This window comes from Tachyglossus aculeatus, chromosome X4, assembly GCF_015852505.1.
Source record: "Tachyglossus aculeatus isolate mTacAcu1 chromosome X4, mTacAcu1.pri, whole genome shotgun sequence".
In the NCBI taxonomy this organism is placed as follows: domain Eukaryota; kingdom Metazoa; phylum Chordata; class Mammalia; order Monotremata; family Tachyglossidae; genus Tachyglossus; species Tachyglossus aculeatus.
Genome location: NC_052098.1, coordinates 59,461,081 through 59,480,792, shown reverse-complemented (window position 1 = coordinate 59,480,792; position 19,712 = coordinate 59,461,081). Strand labels below are relative to the sequence as shown.

Here is a 19,712-nt window from a genome sequence, read left to right as displayed (position 1 = left end):
ACATGGGGCTCACAATCTTAATCCCGATTTTACAGATGAGGTAACAAGCACAGGGAAGTTAAGTAACTTGCCCAAGGTCACACAGCAGAGAAGTGGCAGAGCCGGAATTAGAACCCAGGTCCTTTGGACTTCCGGGCCCGGGCTCAATCCACTAGGCCGCGCTGCTTCTGTACCTGAAATATTATGGGTATAGCTCTGGTTGCCACATCTTTGGAAGGATATAATAATAATAATAATAATGGCGTTTATTAAGCGCTTACTATGTGCAAAGCACTGTTCTAAGCACTGGGGAGGTTACAAGGTGATCAGGTTGTCCCATGGGGGGCTCACAGTCTTAATCCCCATTTTACAGATGAGGTAACTGAGGCACAGAGAAGTGAAGTGACTTGCCCAAAGTCACACAGCTGACAATTGGTGGAGCCGGGACTTGAACCCATGACCTCTGACTCCAAAGCTCGTGCTCTTTCCACTCATAGCTGGAGAAGGGATGGAGAAAGGCAACCATGATGATTGTGGGGGGAAGAGGATGGCAAAGTTACTCTATGAGAATAAATAGAAAAGATTAGGAATCCTCAATCTTGGAAGATGAAGGCTGAGAGGGTATATAATAGATAATATATATATATAATATAAATGGGGATTAAGACTGTGAGCCCCAAGTGGGACAGCCTGATCACCTTGTACCCTCCCCAGCGCTTAGAACAGTGCTTTGCACATAGTAAGTGCTTAACAAATGCCATTATTATTATTATTATTATTTAATGATGGCATTTGGAGGTGCAGGGACTTCCACACCCATGGAGTCTTCGACCTGGCTCCAGCCAGCTGAGGATACAGTCCCCAGTGGGGGCTGCTAACTATCTGCATCCACAACTGGTTTGAAGACAGGAGGGCATGACCATAGGTTGAAGCAGTTGGCTCAGAACCAAGCCTGAGCAGAAGGTTGCCCGCCCCTGATTTAAAGAGTCATGGATGATAGGTCCAGGACAGAATATTCAAGGGCAACAGCAGCTCTAATCATCTGATCTAGGAAAGCAACCCTGAAGGGTCTCGGGTGCCACTGAGGAGACGGAAAACTGGGCTGAATGAACCACTGCCCTGATTTTGTATGCACGTCTAATGGACGCACGGATAATTTAATTGTATTGCTACATTTACCTGTTTTTATATACTATCCATTATTTGTTGAGCTTTTTCATCTTGATGTATTTCTACCGCTTTCCGTCTTGCTACTGTTGTACTCTCCCACACGCTTAGTTCAGTGACTAGTAAATGCCGTCGATTGGTTGACTGATTGAGAATGGCATCGCTAATGTTCTCTTGTGATATGGAGTTCTATGGAATCCATAAGCAAAATGATGTAACTCCATACGATCATGACCTAATCCTCTCTTTTATTATCTTACCAATTGCTTTCTGCCTTTCTCATTCATTGTGTTGCTCCTCAAAGGGTATCCCTAGTTTGATATTATCACTGCCCTCTAAGAGCTTACCCTTTCCTGCTCTGAGCGCCGGTCACTTCTGACCTCAAAGTGAAAAGCCGGCGTCCATGAAAGGCCACCAATCTCTTCAGGAGACAACTGAGATGTTTGAATGATACTATCTCTGTGGCATGACGCTCTCTGCAGTAATGTGCTATGGAGATTATCCTCAGAAACTGGGCAGGAAAATGTGATTTCTGCACCTTCGGGTTATTCCAGGGAAGAAAACCATAACTAAGCAGAACGATGACAAAAAGGGATGTTTTTTTTTTTCTTCCCTAAATGACACCTTTCGGGTTATTTTGCACTTCTAACTGGAAATTGTAATCGGCGGGTAAGAATATGGTAAACTGAGAGGCCCCCTTGTGACTCACCGGTGTACTGGGCTGGATGGGATGCAAACGTTCCCATGGGGAGCGATAGAATAAAGCCATGGGGAAATTCATTGCCAGAATGGAGAGATAGAAGGTCAAGTGTGACTAAGACTGTGGGGGACCTTTAGAGTTTTGCCACATTTTGTTAATAGTTGCAGAATCCATTCTCCCCACCCCTAGATCTTGTTATATTTTTAGCATTTAACCGCTCAGGGTTCCGTCAGGTGAAGGACACAGCCCGAGTCTTCTTCCCTAGGCTGAAGGAAAGGATAATAATTGAGCAGCCAGGTTGAAGAGGGTGTTATGAGTTTTATTGGCTGGAACGGGTCCACCTTTACAGATTCATTAGAGATCCTGCTTGCAGATTGGAGATAGTGCAGAAGCATACAGATCATTTTAACGAACTCTCTCCCCTGAGCAGATGCCAACCTGGCTTAAACAAAAAGGTCACCTGCTATGGAGAGAGTTTCTCTTCCGGTGACATTAAAGCTTGACAGTGCTCGGAACTGGAGCTGCACTGTTCTGGTGCATTTCAGGGCATGGAGATCTGGGCCGCGTAGCATCTCTACGAGCCGTTAGAAGTCACATGCTCGTTTGCTGAGTGCTCGAAGGACTGGCTGCTGAATTACAGTGATGCAAAGGATTACATAGAATCACAAATCTACTGACCATAATACTAGTGAATGCTAGTCAGCCCTGAAGCTGAAGAGATAAGGCCTTGGGCGTCTTCTTGTAATAAAAACAGACAGGGCGAGACCTATCCCGATTCCTAACCCCACATTCCGTCCCCCGTGCCAACTACGCACGATTCAAACCACATGAGCCCAGATCCCGAATGGGTCTACTCTGAGGGATGGGGAAGGAGAGAGGGGCAAGCTGGCCTGTGGTGTTCCTTTTCCTCAGAGTGGCACCTCCTTGGGCATGGCCTCTCCCTTTAGACCAGCCAGCAAATTGTTTGCGGCCAAGGCAGCCATGGCATTGCGAGTTTCCATGGTGGCGCTGGCAATGTGGGGAAGGATGACTGAAAGAGAAAAACAACACAGAACATTTCCTCAGGGTGTCATCTTCCACTGTGCGTTCGAGCCCCTCAGAAAAGAGGTGCTGTAAACCTAGTATTGTTATTCTCTCCAAATGGGCTCCATTTCTCTCCCTTGGGAATGGACTTGCTGAAAAGCCTGGCCTTGGCCGAGGCATCTTTTCATGCAGTCTGTGTGTGGCAGGGAGGGGGGTAAAAAATGAAGAGAAAAATCTCCTCTCTCAGCCCCCGCTCTGAAGCTTACCACCCTAGGTTTGCCAGACAAGAAGAGGGCATAGTTAGAGGAGGGATGGAGACGGGGAAGTAGAGCGCTGTAGCTGTGTCACGTGTTCCACCTTGCTCATGCCTAGGTGTGAGTAGGTCTTTCTCTACATTGAAACAGCTGGCTAACATGCGCAGCGAAGACCACGATGGCTACCACACCTGCCTGGTCATGGCCCTACAGCACATCGGCACTATGCTATAGACATTTTGACTATAAAAGACAACAAAAAACCCTAACCTTCATGCGCATTTTACACTGCATTGCCATCCAGCCTGCTTATTCGCTTGTAGCACTCTGTGACTCAGAAGCCACCAGCTCTATAGTCAATTTTTTCCCTCAGGGCCAAAGCCTCAGGACCGACAAGGATGGATTAATGCAGGGGCTTAAGATCAGGGTCCCGTGTTTCCAGGGCCCACATCAGATGCTCCAAACCGTGCCCCCACTTGACCTTACCCCGGCTCTTAGAACAGTGTTAGACACATAATAAGCACTTAACAAGTACCATCAAGCAAACGAACAAACAGCCTGTGCTGCCATCAATCAATCAATGATATTTATTGAGTGCTTACTGTGTGCAGAGCGCTGTACTAAGCACTTGGGAGACTACAACAGAGTTGGTAGACACGGTCCTGCCTGTTTTTTAAAGGGGATGTTGTCCTTTAAATTGTGGGGAATGGGGCAGCACGTGGGGAGAGGAGCCTGCACATTCCAGGAACACAAATAAGCGCGTAATCACAGTCCGACCCAAGCTTTTCATCTGGGAGGAATCTACTTCATTCAGTCGTATTTCTTGAGCGCTTACTGTGTGCAGAGCACTGCACTAAGCACCTGGGAAAGTACACCACGACAATAAACGGTGACATTCCCTGCCCACAATGAGCTAGTTGATTCCACGGTTGGGAGAGGCGATCGAGCTGATGGAAAGGGGAAAAATGCATTGGTTGTTTAAGCTGTGTAGAGGTGACAAGTGCCTTTGTGGGTTTGCTTGGCGGTGCGTGGTTACTCATCTGCTGCTGCCCAGCTGCAGGTATCACTATGACTGAGAAAACGGGGGGGGACTCCCCTCCTCCTCTACTTCCTCCTCCACAACCGCCGTCCTATTGGGAAGAACAAACCGCAGGGCGAAGCCTCCCGAGACAAAAGGCTTCCTGGCCCTGACTGCCCACAGCTCTCTACTTTCCTGTTGGCCCTGGAATGACATCTCAGGGGGCCGGTCACAGGCCAGGATTTGTGGAAAGACCACGGGCTTTGAAGTCAGAGGACTTGGGTTCTAATTCCCCCTCCTCCACTTGTCTGCTGTGAGACTTTGGACGGGCCACTTCACTTCTCTGTGCCTCAGTTACCTCATCTGGAAAATGGGGATTAAGACTGTGAGCCCTATGTGGGGCAGGGACTGTGTCTGACCCGATTATCTCGTATCTATTCCAGCGCTTAATATAGTGCCTGGAACACGGTAAGTACGATAATAACAAAAATATTATTATTATTTTTAAGTGGCCCTGAGGACCAAAGTTCATTCCCAACAGGCAGCCCTACCAAGGAGGATTGAGGAGGCAGCATTCCTGACATTCCTTGGCACAGAAGGGAGAAAGTATCCATTAAATAGGAACCCGGGCTGTTCTTTTGTTCGGCGTCACTGTTCTACGTTAGCCCCTGTTAGCGGGGCAAGAAGCAGCAGGAGCTATTGGCCAGTTCAAGGGTTGAGGGAGTGTGAGAAATCTGCGGCTCCACAGTTTGGGTCACAGAATGGGATCGTTTCCCCAGGATCGAATGACAAACTCAGAAATTGGGGTTGGGATATCGCTTTCTCTCTATTGCCTCAGGCTCCTCTCATCTTCAAAACCCTCCTAAAACCCACCTTGATCCAAGAAGTTTTCTCTGATTCATTCACAACACCCTAGTCACTTCAACCCAACGGACGCCAATCTGCCATCATTTATTTCTAGTCTTAGTGCTTAGAACAGTGCTTTGGAAGCGCTTAACAAATACCATCATCATCATACAAATATAGTGTATATATATATATATATATATACACACAATCTCAAAATATTTTATTTGTATATTCACGTACTTATTCGGCTATTTCTTCCTAACATCTTTGTCCTAGTACCAGTTATATCCTTATTCTTCCTCTGGCACTCACTATTTGTAAATGATTCTTTTCTGTCTGTCTCCCCTAATAGGTGGTAAATGCCTATAGGGCACAGAACGTGTACCTCACTTCTGTTGTTTCTCCAGGGCTTTGCATTCAGTAGACACTCAATAAATATCAGTGATGAACTGATTGATCGCTGCAGGGTTTTACAGGGATTTCAATCGATCAATTGAAGGGTCAAAAATCATAATATTTCAGGACTGGGTCAAAGCTGCTCCATGGACACATGGAGATTTGCTTTGAGATTGTGTCTTTATGTAGCTCTTGCTGTCACGGAGTGCGGTGGGTTGAGTGCAGCTTTTTTCAGCCATCTATCAGCCTACCAGTGGCTCTAGGGACTGTTATGAAACCCCTCGGGATGGCAGTGGGGTGATGAAACTGAACTGGGGGGCTGGAAAAGCACTCAACTCTGTCAGCGGCCTCAAGTCAGAGTTTCTGGGCCGGGACTAAGGCACCCATGTAAATATCTGTAATTTATTTATTTATGTTATTGTCTCTCTGTCTCCCCTTCTACACTGTAAACTCTCGGTGGGCAGAGAGCGTGTCTGTCAACTCGGTTGTATCGGATTCTCCCAAGGGCTTAGTACACTGCTCTGCACCCTGTGAGCACTCAATACATAGCAGTGATTGACTGACTAGCGGACCACGGCTCCAGAAACGTTCCTTTGGCCGCAAGGCGCACTGCTCACAAGCATTGCTTTGGGGCCAGTGGGTCACATGAGGAGTTTTCCGCTGGACAAATCCTCTCCCCAAATAGGTATCGCCTGTTGCATATCCCGTCACTTCTCCCATTAACAGATGTGCCGGAATTCTGCTCTTGTGGCTCTCTACAGAAAGAAGTCTCTTTCACTGCTAACGTATTAGCAAGCCGACAGCAAACAACGAGCTTCATTTGGAAATCTCGATTTGTATTCCGAGAATTGAGAGCGCCCCTGTGAGATGTTGACTTACCGCAGTTCTTGAGTGTAAAAAGAGGATGGTTCGTAGGTAGGGGTTCAGGCACTGTGACATCTAGACCAGCAGCAGCAATCTGGCCCTTGACCAAAGCCTGGTACAGGTCATCCTGGTTCACCACCCCGCCTCTATTGGAAAAAAAAAAATCACAGGGTTCATTCAATCATAGGCACTGTAATAGGACCCGAAAGCCTACCTGGGGCCTGAACTGAACCGCAGAGTTGGATGATGATGGAGCGTAGAGGAGAATGACCTTCAAGAGGCAGCTTTATAATAAACTCTGAAGTCAAGAGCTCACAGTCCTGTTCCTGGGTGTGAAACATATTGTGTGATTATGTGGGATCAGCTTATCTAGTAAATCTGTATCTGGATGATGGGGTTTTCCTTTATCACACAAAGTCTTTGAATTCCATCACCCACATACGGTCAGATTACACAAATGGAAGCTTTTTATTTTTAATCACTATTTTCAAGTTGCCTTTCACTGAGGAAATGTAAACCCTATCTGCCTATGTGATAGGGATTGACTCCTGTTGCCGAATTGTACCTTCCAAGCGCTTAGTACAGTGCTCTGCACACAGTAAGCGCTCGATGAATACGACTGAATGAATGAATGGTAAAAGGGTTCACGCATGAGGACAGGTTCTCCAAAGTAACTTGGCATCACGGCATTTGTCTCGGCCAACACAAGCTGCCAAGCTGGCTTCCTGCTCCCTCTCACGTTCCCTTTCTTGGACTCACCTGCTCGTATTGATAAACACTGCGCTGTTTTTCATTTTGGAAAAGAGGTTCTTGCCGCAGATCCCCTGGGTTTCGGGAGTTAAGGCGCAGCAGACGGCGATGAAATCTGACTGCTTAGCCAACTCGTCCAAAGACACTGTTAAAATCAGTTAGGAGAGGGGGAGAGTTAGGGTGTGCTTCCTCCTTGCTTCCCTCTCGTCTTGTCTTACGCTGTCGCTTCATCTCCGACCCATAGCGACAATGTGGACACATCTCTCCTAGAATGCCCCACCTCCATCTGCAATTGTTCTGGTGGCGTATCCATAGAATTTTCTTGGTAAAAATACAGAAGTGATTTACCATTGCCTCCTTCCTCACAGTAAACTTGAGTCTCTGCCCTCGACTCTCTCCTGTGCCGCTGCTGCCCGGCACAGGAGACTTTTGACTTGTAGCGGATTGCCTTCCACTCGCTAGCCACTGCCCAAGCTAGGAATGGAGTGGATAGGCCTCTGCTTGACTCTCCCTCCCATGGCCGAGACTGGTAGAAGACTGGAAACTCTCTAGGTGCGGCCCTGAGAAGGGCCTTGCTTCCCTACCTCTTCCCATTCCCCATTGTTCTCCTCATTTCCTGTCTGTTCTCCTTCCAAGGTTAAAATTGGAGTGGCCAAACCGACATTACCGAGAGGAAGTAAGAATAACCTGTCACCTTTGAGAAAGACTTATACTTGCATTTTAACCTTGTCCAGTAATGAGTTCAAGGAAAAACCTGGATACCCATCTCTTTGTTGTGCTATTTGCATTTTATACTAAACACGTCACTAGCATAATCTGTTTCATACGTCTGCATAATTCCGCTTACAAGGTGGAAATCCTAGTAGCTTGATTCTCCTGTAATATAAAGGGTGTACATTTGTCTCTTTGGGATTGCACGGAATAAAAACAAAGAGAAATCAACATTTCTTTCCTTCCTACTGAACCCTTTAGCCCAAACAAGTCCCTTCACCCGAATTTACAAGCCATCCCAAATAGGGGAGAATAGAGCTGAATGAAGCCTTCTTCTGTACTTAATGCAACATTTCCAATTCTGAAAGGGTACCTTATAACCTTCCTTCCTTCTTGCTGGGATACTTGCAATGATTTCACTGGTGGAGAATCATCTCTCACTCTCTTCCGCTAACTTTCTGGGCTACTTGTCTGCAGACAATTTGAGAGGGGCCGGTTGAACTAAAAATCTGAGCTGAAAGTGTACACCCAATCCGCACAGGATCGGTATTACTACCCTAGCTCTGTGTTTACATTGGGACATTTTACTCTCGAAACTTCATCTACTTTCACAAGCAATCAAGCAGATGGCACTTCAAAAAACGTTTCTTTGCTTGGTGAGAGCAGTACACTAGCTATAGTATGTTCATGCCAAATATCCATTCATTCAAAAGTGCAGCCCAGGAATTGAGTTTGGTAACCCATTCTGACCTCCCATTCCTCCATCTATTATTTCCAGATTCAAACCAGGGGAATCTTAACACACATCAAGTGGATTAGATGATTTCCTTTTCAATCAGGATGTGAATTATAGTTCCATGTTGCAATCGCCATCAACTCAACATCCTGATCAATTTTTCACAGGAATATTATCGAATCTGTGAAGATCTGCAGGGGTCTGGGACTTACTTTTACCAGAGTTTGATTTTAGGTTTATTAAGAGGGTCAGACGTTTTCTCACAGATTCTGTAATGTATTAAGTATTACTGAGGGAAGGTCATCAGTGAAGCTTGTATCTTGAGTACAGTCATTCTAAAGGGAAAACACACTACCTTTATGAGCCCCTCATGAACAGAGCTCTTCATCAATCTGCCCATATGGTCAATGCCGAGTAAAGGGCAAGGATGGATTAGAATAGTGCTTTGCACATAGTAAGCGCTTAACAAATACCATCATTATTATTATTATTATGGATGGGCAGCAAAGCATGTATGGTGGCCACTGTCACTGCCCCCCTCCAGGCCACCATGCTTTCTCTCTGGCAAGGTGAAGGTTGGAGTGAGGGCAAGATGGGGAGAGAGAAGAATAAGAGGTAGCAGGAGGAAGAGGAAAATGCTGCTGACACTCCATACCTAATAATAATAATAACTGTGGTATTTGTTAAATGCTTGCTATATACCAGGCATTGTACTAAGCACTAGGGCGGAGACAAGCAAATTGGACTGGACACGGTCCTTGTCCCATGTGGGGCTCATAGTCTAAATCCCCATTGTACAGATGAGGTAACTGAGGCACAGAGAAGTGAAGTGACTTGCCTAAGGTCACACAGCAGACAAGTGGGGGAGCCGGGATTAGAACCCATGACCTTCTGATTCCCAGGCCGGTACTTTATCCACTACACCATGCTGCTGCTTCTCCGTGTCCTCGATAATAATAATAATAATAATAATAATGGTATTTGTTAAGCACTTACTATGTGCCAAGCACTGGTCTAAGTTCTGGGGTAGATACAAGGTAATCAGGTTGTCCCTCATGGGGCTCACGGTCCTAATCCTCACTTGACAGATGAGGTAACCGAGGCACAGGGACGTTAAGTGGCTTGCCCAAGGTCACACAGCAGACAAGTGGTGGTGCCGGGATTAGAACCCACGACTTCTGACTCTCAAGCCCGTGCTTTTGCCACTAAGCCACGCTGCTTCTCATGGCTTGATGAAATGCTGCAGATGCTTTAGTCTTACCCTTTTTCCCACTGCCTTCCCCCATCCACTGAAAAACAAGGTATTGTATAGGGGAAGGGAGGGCAAGGAAAAAAGAGAGTGGGAAATAAAGTGGGATGGATGAATATTCATCACTGTGGGCAGGGAGCGTGCCTACCAACTCTGTTATATTGTACTCTCCTAAGGGCTTCGTACAGTGCTCTGCACACAGTAAGCGCTTAGTCAATACCATCATCATCATCATCAATCATATTTATTGAGCGCTTACTATGTGCACAGCACTGTACTAAGCGCTTGGGAAGTACAAAGACTGACTGATTCATCCACCTTGTCTTGTTAGAAAATGGACAGGGACCATACCCTCTACAGGATCTTTTCAGGGCCTAGTTCTGGGAACTCAATGGATGTGGTGATGATGAGGATGACAACTACAATCATGACGATGAGGTGGGCAAGACATGGACACAGAGTGGCCCGTTCTGCCACGGTCTGCTTTCCTACTACGACCCAGCCCGCATGCTTCGCTCCTCTAATGCCACTGCAGCTCGACCTCATCTATCTCGCCGCCGACCTCTCGCCCACATCCCGCCTCTGGCCTGGATCGCCGTCCCTCTTCATATCCGACCGACGATCACTCTCCCCATCTTCGAAGGCTTATTGAAGGCACATCTCCTCCAAAAGGCCTTCCCAACTAGGCCCTCACTTCCTCTTCTCCCACTCCCTTCTGCCTCACCCTCGCACTTGGATTTGCATCCTTTATTCACCCCTCCCTCTACCCCCCAGCATTTAGGTACATATCTGTTATTTACTTATATTCATGTATGCCCTTTGGGATGGTGAGCTCATTGGAACTCATTGAGCTCATGAATGAGCTCATTCAGCATTTAGAACAGTGCTTTGCACATAGTAAGCGCTGAATAAATGCCATCATTGTTATTATTATTGGAGGCTGGGAACGGTCCTATCAACTTTGTTATATTGTACTCTCTGAAGTGGTTTAGTACAGTGCTCTGCACACCAATAAATACAATTGACTGAAGGATTGATTGACTGATTGATGGCCAGTGCGAGGGGATATAATGTAAATCATAGCTTCAGTAGAATTTAATTCATTTTCATTGCTCCCTTCTGGAGCCCCTCCAAGTTCTCTGTACTTACTGTATGACACTTAAACTGAGGGACTCAAGAATTGCGGTTGCTGCTCAGCCAGTCAGAGTGGGAATGCCCAGTTTCGCCTCAGCAAGTTTTAATGAGCACCCCTAATGAGTGTGGGATCTTGGAGAGGAGCTCTTGCCCACACATCAAGTTGAGTCACAGGGGGAAAATGTTTTGAAAAGGGTGAAAACAGAACAAGAAAAGGGGAAGGCAGTCTTTTGAAAACGAAAGAGCTGAACGATGGCCGTACATTAGGCAGCCATCGCTTCTGCTGGTAAAATGGTGGGTTTGGAATTTTGGGATTGCAATGTGGCCTTTAAGGGGATCTGGCATGCTCAGTTACATCGCCCCAGAAAAGGGAGATGAAAGATCAGCCTTATAAACACTCGGAAGCATACCTAAGAAGAAAGAAACTTCCTAAAGAAATGTGTTGATCGTGACTTGGGCTTAAGGGATACGATTAAAAGGCCGGAGCCTTAGCCAGAAAAGTAACTCCACACAGCTACGTGAGTCAATCAACATATAGGATCATTTATCCTAGGGATAGCATCTGAATATCTGTTCTTCAACTATCAACTCCGATTCCGATGTACTGCTTATAATGGGAATCAGGACTGGGCCAACGCAACCCAATATTTTGTTTACGCGTCTCAAGAGTCTACATTCATTCATTCACTTGTATTTATTGAGCGCTGTGCGTGGAGCACTGTACTAACTGTTGCCAACTTGTACTTCCCAAGCGCTTAGTAGAGTGCTCTGCACACAGTAAGTGCTCAATAAATACGATTGAATGAATGAATGAACTGCTTGGGAGAATGTGAGATAACAATAAACAGACACATTCCTTGCCCACGAAAATCTTCATCCACCTTGGTTCACTGGAACATGTAAGTTCCCCAAATTTAGCAACAGAGGGAATCCAGCGTTTAGAACAGTGCTTGACACATAGTAAGCACTTAACAAATACCATCATTATTATTAGACCATTCACTCACCAGACCCCCTTCCTGGACTGTCTCCATCTGCATGGGATTTGGACGAAAACCTCATCTACTTTCGTTTCATGCACGCAGATTCAAAGCCACTGGGCCTTGCTTTTCGGGTTGGATTCAAGTGACTAGGGCACACAAAGTGAATTGCAGACTAAAACGGGACGGGTCGAAGCCTTCCATCGGCAGCGACGGATGAGCCTCGGTCTTGAGACAGAACAGCTGCCCAGAGGAACGGATTCTAGTGCTAACGGCTTGCAGAGTGTTGCTCGCACTGTCTCACACCTGACAGTCCGGTTTCTGGAGGGGCAATGGGTGCAAGGGACGGGCAGAGATCCAGCACATGGAGAAGAGCGTGTGTATATTGTACACACGTGGTTACTGTACACATGGTTATTGTATTGTAATGTACACGCGGTTATTGTACACAAGCGGTTAGTACAGTGCTTTGCACACAATAAGCACTCAATAAATGTGACTGACTGAATGAATGGTCTTTGCCCACATTAGCCTCCTAAAGGCAGAACCTGGATTAGAACTCAAGTCTCCCGATTTCAACAGCAGGGCTGCAGAAGTAGATCAGATCACTGCCCCGCTACTGGAATCAGAATCCAATTCCAAGGGCAGGGTTGATCTCTCATTTATGCCCTGCCCTTTGAGCTAAGGTTTCTTTGACATCTGGCCTTGTGAATGGTGCCGCTTGTAGGGCCAATCGCGAAACCACAGACTAGGGTGAAACTCGCGCTTTCATTCTGAAACAGTCACACAGATTTCAAGATACATCTGGTGTGTGATTGAATCAGACACCATTCAGTGTGCTGGGATTTGCCATCCTTCAGACACAAAGTTATATTCGACAGGAGTGTCATTTTCATATCACAACTGACTGTGTCCCGGCCCAGTTATTCTTTGGTACCTTCTAAAGCAGAACAGCTTATTCACTAGATGAGACCATCTCTGGATCTACTAAAGCCTTGCTGATTTTCCCCTGACCTTAGTTCTTGATTTGTGCCAGTCCTTGCTAAGACTTAGTCCCGGAATCTTTGGCAATGGCAGTTCATGGCCCAGTCACCTCTGGGAACTTTTGCATTGCCCTCCCGTGTGACCCATGAGTGCCAGCGGCTTCACGTAGTGGTTTGTTAAGCATTGCCTGGCCTCCCTGCAACTTGAAACAAAAGTGTTTCCATTTCCAAAGCAGCATGCAAGATAATGCTTCCCCAACAGGATGGAGGATTTCCTGTGGGAAAACTACCAATGTACCAAATGCTAGAGAGATGAAGCATTTGAGACTATTCACCCTTTTCCAGAGCCTTCCCTCCCCAAACCTGACTTGGTGGAAGGTGTAGGGCCCCTTTGTTTCTCCCTTGCACACCTGCTCAGCAAATTCAAGTGCATTCAGTTCTCTACAGTACAGGGTAGCCTTCTTGCAGAATCCCACAACAAGGAAAATTCACACCGTAGTGTTCATGGGGTCCAATGTCACGTGCATACATATGTGCACGGTTGTTTCTTCTGACATTGTATCGTGCCGTGTCCAAACAGTCTTGTGTTGTTGAATGGCGGTCCCCTAATTTCCCAACAGAGTTCTAGTCGAAACAGGTTGTAAAAACCCAAGTTAGGGCAGAACTGAGTGTATCAGTTTGAAGTGAAATGGAAATAGCAGAGCCCAGCTACGGCCTGATTCATCCTCTTGTGGGCCTAGGGCTAATCAGTTTCGTGGGAGGACCTACGTGACACGGGATGCTGGTACATCATCACACTGATGTCCTGATGTCACGTGATATATGGCATCTTCAGCGCTTAGAACAGTGCTTTGCACATAGTAAGCGCTTAACAAATGCCATCATTATTATTATTATTATTATTATCTTCAGACCATGCCATGCCTCTCCACTGTGGTGTCCCATTTCAGGTAGATAATGGCCGCTCAGTTGCGTATGCACAGAAACCCAAGGTCACAGGTCTCTTTTTTTTTTTTTGGCCCTACCCTGAGGGAAGAAGGGAAGGCTTGGGCACTGCTCTGTTCCCGGCAGTCAAGCAACATTTCCCAGCAGGGCTCAGAGCAGAGCAGAATCCCCTGATGCTTCCCCAGATCCACTCCCCTTTCCTTTTTCCACGTAGAGAAGGCACGGTTGCACTGGCTCTCTCTGTGGCAGAACAGGGGAAGCAGCTGGGGATCCGTGGCTGACCCCAGCTAGGAAACACTACTAAGCCATGAGGACGGGGCAGGAGAGAGAGCCTGAGCACAAAAGAGCTCAAGCAAGAGAAAACTATACAGATGGAGGGCTGGGTTTGGGTGGTGATCCCCTTGTCGCAAGTCAAATCAACTGGGATGCCAAGCTTAGCAGCAACCAAGGAGTTAGGCTCTCACACTCCATCAGCTGCCCCTAGTCCATTGGGGATGAACCAGTGATCTCCCTCCCCGTTCTTCCCTCTTCCCCTTTCCACTATTCCTCCTCACCCCCAGTCCCTTATCTCTACATTTGATCCACCCTTCCCCCTTGCAGATGAGAGAATTGATGGAGAAACGAAAAAGGCTACCTAGCCCACACAGCATCAGAGGGAGGGGGAAAACAGAAAGGACTGCATTTGAGCTTCAGCATCGCCCTGCCGCTCTGATGTTGCGCGAGCGTGGCAGTCATCTTAGTAAGGTCTGGTATGGCCTCCTTCGTCTTGGAAGGTTGAGGAACTTCGTGATGCCCCTCTGCAGCAGTGGAGGTCGAGTCACATGGCTCTGGGCTTTGGCTGGAGGGTCCCCTAAAGCCCTTGCATTAATCCAGCACTGACCCCAGCTACCCAAGCTGAACACCTGGACTCAAAGATGGCCACAACCCCTTTGTCTCTTAGGAATCAACTGGCAGCAGTCAGTACACGCTCTTTTCAAATCTTGAGTAACAGGGTGAACTAGCTCACACCAAGGCCTGAACACAGGATAGGATCCAAGAAAAACTCCTATCTTGGCAACAAAGGGAGCCCCCATGGGTGTTCAATAAGTGCTTGCTATATGACTGAATATCACACCAACTCCTCTACCTCTATCAAGAGCAGCATTCCTCTACCAATCAGATCCTCAATCTAGTTGTTTGTAAGGAAGAGTAACTTTAGATGGGGTAGCTGTAACTCAAAGCCCTAGAGGAGTGGAATTCACATGTGGCTGCAGTTCCTTAGGAATGATGGCCTTTGTTTCTGGATTCATCACTTAAGTATTTACAGATTAAAATTATTTTTAAAGATTAGATGGAAAAATAGGCATTGTTGGAGTGGTGGATATTTCTCTCGGTGGCCTTTCTTGCTGGCTCTTCATAAGACTCACTGCCCCGGTAAATTGTGACTCACCAAATTCTGCTGGGATCTTGGCAGCCAACTCTGCTCTGGGGGCAACATCGGTGTACAGGAATTTTTTTACTCCAAACGGCTTCAGACGTTCAGCTATAGCTGTCCCTGAAAAGCAAAAAAACCCAAAAACTACCAGTGAACTCCGTTCTAACTCTGTGCTCTACCGAACGCCTGTCCATCATCCTCTAACCAGTTTTCAAAAGGTCAGGATGTTTCTGATATGAGCTCCTTAGCTCAAGAATATAAAGGGGTAACGACTCTGAGGAGACAACTTTTCTGAGGAGAAAAAAACCCTCAAAGAAAATCTCCAAATCATTTTTATGGAAATAATAACAATAATAATAATAATAAGAAGAATGACATTTATTAAGTGCTTACTATGTGCAAAACACTGTTCTAAGCGCTGGGGAGGTTACAAGGTGATCAGGTTGTCCCACGTGGGGCTCACAGTCTTAATCCCCATTTTACAGATGAGGGAACTGAGGCCCAGAGAAGTGAAGTGACTTGCCCAAAGTCACACAGCTGACAATTGGTGGAGCCGGGATTTGAACCCATGCGTCTTCTTTGCAATTTTTTGCCCAACACAGCTCTTATTTGAGCCACCACTCCCCTCATTCATTCATTCAGTCATTCAATCATATTTATTGAGCACATACTGTGTGCAAAATACTGTACTAAGCGCTTGGGAGAGTACACTAGAACAATAAACTGACACATTCTCTGCCAACAATGAGCTTCTCCCATCCCCATGGAGAGACTGGCAGGGTTTTATGCTGTAGGGTGAGAACTGTCGAGATTCACCGACCCATTCTGAAACTTGTGCCTTTCCATTCCCACCTGCCATAATCCTGTCTCGTGGGCAAGCTGGGCTGCAGTGTCAGTAGCCCTGGAAGGACTCCCGCCCAGCCACTACAGGGATACACAGGAGAACATAAGAAATTGTGGCATAGTGGAGACAACACAAGTTTGGGAGTCAGAGAACCCGGCTCTAGTCCTGACTCTGCCACTTGCCTTCTGTATAACTTAACTGGTCCCTGCCTCAGTTTCCTCTTCTATAAATTGGGGAATCGACACCAGTTTTCCCTCTTACTTAAACTGGGAGCCTCATGTGGGACACAGACTATGTCTGACCTGATTATTTTGTATCTACCACAATGCTTGATACATAGTAAGCACTTAATAAGCATTACAATCATCATTATTACTATGATAATTATTTAGCCCAGAATTCCCTTTCCAACAAGAGCAGCAAGAGGCTAGGAAGAACAGTTTGAACCCCCTCCTTCCTCTCCCCATCCCCATCCCCCTGGCCCTACCTCCTTCCCCTCCCCACAGCACCTGTATATATATGTTTGTACAGATTTATTACTCTATTTTACTTGTACATATTTACCATTCTATTTATTTTATTTTGTTAATGATGTGCATCTAGCTTTACTTCTATTTATTCTGATGACTTGACACCTGTTCACATGTTTTGTTTTATTGTTTGTCTCCCCCTTCTAGACTGTGAGCCCGTTGTTGGGTAGGGACCGTCTCTATATGTTGCCAACTTGTACTTCCCAAGCGCTTAGTACAGTGCTCTGCACACAGTAAGCGCTCAATAAATATGATTGAATGAATGAATGAATAATTGTCATTCTTGACCAAACTCACCCTATTTAGGGCTGAACTATTATCTCCATCTTTTCCTATAGTCCTAACTTTCCCTCTGGGAACCCATCACGGGCTGCCAATCCACAAATTTATCCAACTCCCTCTTGAATCAATCAATTCATTCATTCATTCAATCATACTTATTAAGCGCTTATTGTGTGCAGAGCACTGTACTAAGCGCTTATTTACTGAGCACTTACTGTGTGCAGAGCACTGTACTAAGCACTTTTATGGTATTTGTTAAGCATTTCTTAGGTGCCAGGCACTGTACTAAGCACTTCTAGACTGGGAGCCCATTGTTGGGTAAGGACTGTCTCTATATGTTGCCAACTTGTACTTCCCAAATGCTTAGTACAGAGCTCTGCACACAGTAAGCGCTCAATAAATATGATTGATTAGTACAGAGCTCTGCACACAGTGAGTGCTCAATAAATACTATTGAATGAATGAATGAAGTACTGGGGTAGATACAAGATAATCAGGTTGTAAAAGTCCCTGTCTCACATTCATTCATTCATTCATTCAACTGTATTTATTGAGCACTTACTGTGTACAGAGCACTGTACTAAGCACTTGGGAGAGTATGATATAACAATGGGGCTCACAGTCTTAATCCCCATTTTCCAGATGAGGTAACTGAGGCACAGAGAAGTTAAGGGACTGGCCCAAGGTCACACAGCAAAGTGGCAGAGCCAGTTTTAGAACCCAGGTCCTTCTGATTCCCAGGCCCGGGCTGTATTCACCAAGCCACACTGCTTCTCTTGGGAGAAGCACTTGGGAGAGTACAATACAACAGTGTTGGCAGAAACATTCCCTGCCCACAAAGAGCTTACAGTCTAGAGGGAGAGAGAGACATTAATATAAATAAATACATTGCAGATATTAACATAAGTGCGGTGGGGCTGGGGTGGGGGGTGAAAATCAAAGGGTACAGATCCACTGTGTGAAGAAATGCTGCCTTTGTTCATTTTGAACCTACAACCCCTGAGGGTTTGGTGAACAACAATTCCATGTTGGCCCTTCATACACCCTTCGTGGTTTTATAACTTTCAATCCTCTCCCCTCTCATTTTTTTGTCTAACCAGACTGAAGAGTCCTGACCTGTTCTTCTCACATGGAAGCTTCTCCATCCCTCTGACTGTCTTGCCTGCCCTTCTCCTCCTTCTGCAGCTCGATTCTGTCCTTCCTCAGATGTGTCTTCACACAGTATCCCAGGTACAGAGATCCCGTGGTTTGAAAGAGTGGCACTTACTGTGTGCAGAGCACTGTACTAAGCGCTTGGGCCTTCTGTTTTGTTTCTATCCCCTTCTGATGATATGTCCTCCCTCCTCAAATCCGAAAGACAATTACTCTCCCCCTCTTCAAAGCCTTATGGAAGGCACGTCTCCTCCAAGAGGCCTTCCCAGACTCAGCCCCACTTTTTCACATCTCCCACTCCTGTGTCTCCAACTTGCTTCCTTTGCTCTTCCCCCCTCCCAGCCCCACACCACTTATATAAACATCTGTAATTTTATTTATTTGTATGCATGTCTGTCTTCCCCACCTCTAAACCATATCTCGTTGTGGGCAGGGAATGTGACATTTATTGTTGTATCATACTCTTCCAAGTGTTTAGTACAGTGCTCTGCACACAGTAAGCACTCAATAAAGACGATTGAATGAATGAATGATGCCCTGCTTCCATCTGGTCATCCAGTGTGTGGTAAGCAGATTGGATAGACAGTTTCAAAGAACAGCTAACAAAGACCCCCGAGGTCTTTTTCCATCTTGAATACCTGCCGTTGTCACCTGCTATTCCCCAGTTAGCATCTTTCACTTTTTTCAAGCTAACCCTCTATCTCTCTCACTTTTCCCAGCTTCATCCCCCTCTCCCCATGCTGTTCCCCTGACTTTGGAATTCCCTCCCTCCCCAAATCTGCCAGACCAGAGTGCTCCCCACATGAAAAGTCCTCCTAAAATCCCCCATTCTCCCACAAGTTTTTCCTGATTAGCTCCCAGCTCCCCAAACACATCCAGCACTAGGTACGATTGCTTTAAACATATTCATTTTATTGATTGATTGATTTTAATGTCTGTCTCCCCCTCTAGACTGTAAGCTCAAGGTGGGCAGAGAATGTGTCTCTTTATTGTTATATCGTACTCTCCCAAGAGCTTAGTACAGTGCTTTGCACACAGTAAATGCTTAATAAACATGATTGAATGAATTGAACGAACATACCTCGGCTCTTATTTTTACTCAGCCTGAGCACTTCTACAGAGAGGTTATTCAACTGTTCATTCGATTACCTTCATAGAGTTCATGGCACCCAGCGGGCAGGCGTAAATACTATTATTACTACTATTACTGAGTTGTGACTCAACTCCCAGCGAGTCTTCCTGTAGCTGTAATTTGACTGACTTTCCCTGGGTGCGTACCTTGCATTTGCTCACACGGAAGCTCATCCATGATTATTCAGTCCCCTCCCTCAGTTTCTCGCGGCTCTTCACTACTGAGAAGAGTTACCTGTCATCTGCAAACTCGGAGATTTCACTGCATGCTCCCCCTTCCAGATCACTCACGAAAACTCCCAACCCCACAGCACTTGTGTGCCCTATCTTTATACTCTCCCATTTCCCCGATGTGCAATTTATTTTAATTCCTGTATCTCCCCCTCGACCGTAAACTCCTTGTGGGCAGGGATTGTGACTACCAACTCTATTGTCTTGTACTTTCTCAAGCGCTTAGTACAGTGTTCTGTACCCAGTAAAGTGCTCAATAAATACCATTGGCCCTATGGCTGTTCTATTTACTTAAAAAGGGAGACAGACAAGTGGGAAGGGACTGTGTCTGACCTGGTTAACTTGAATCTACCCCAGCACATAGAACACTGCTTGGCATGGAAAAAGTGC

General features: G+C 46.1%; 1 protein-coding gene and 1 non-coding gene across 2 annotated transcripts in view; both read right to left on the bottom strand.

Moving 5' to 3' along the window:
- Window positions 1-2,144: 2,144 nt before the first annotated feature.
- LOC119948055 (glyoxylate reductase/hydroxypyruvate reductase-like) overlaps window positions 2,145-19,712 on the bottom strand; it is a 44,656-nt gene continuing 27,088 nt past the window's right edge. The window contains exons 6-9 of the mRNA XM_038769894.1: window positions 15,168-15,272; window positions 7,010-7,145; window positions 6,266-6,396; window positions 2,145-2,876 (exon numbers count right to left, since the gene is read on the bottom strand). Coding sequence (XP_038625822.1) covers window positions 2,755-2,876; window positions 6,266-6,396; window positions 7,010-7,145; window positions 15,168-15,272 — 494 coding nt within the window. The 3' untranslated portion in view covers window positions 2,145-2,754. The remainder of the gene's footprint in view (window positions 2,877-6,265; window positions 6,397-7,009; window positions 7,146-15,167; window positions 15,273-19,712) is intronic.
- On the bottom strand, window positions 7,433-7,570 carry LOC119948565. Its single transcript, XR_005456953.1, has one exon. It is a non-coding gene; the product is annotated as a small nucleolar RNA SNORA7 (small nucleolar RNA).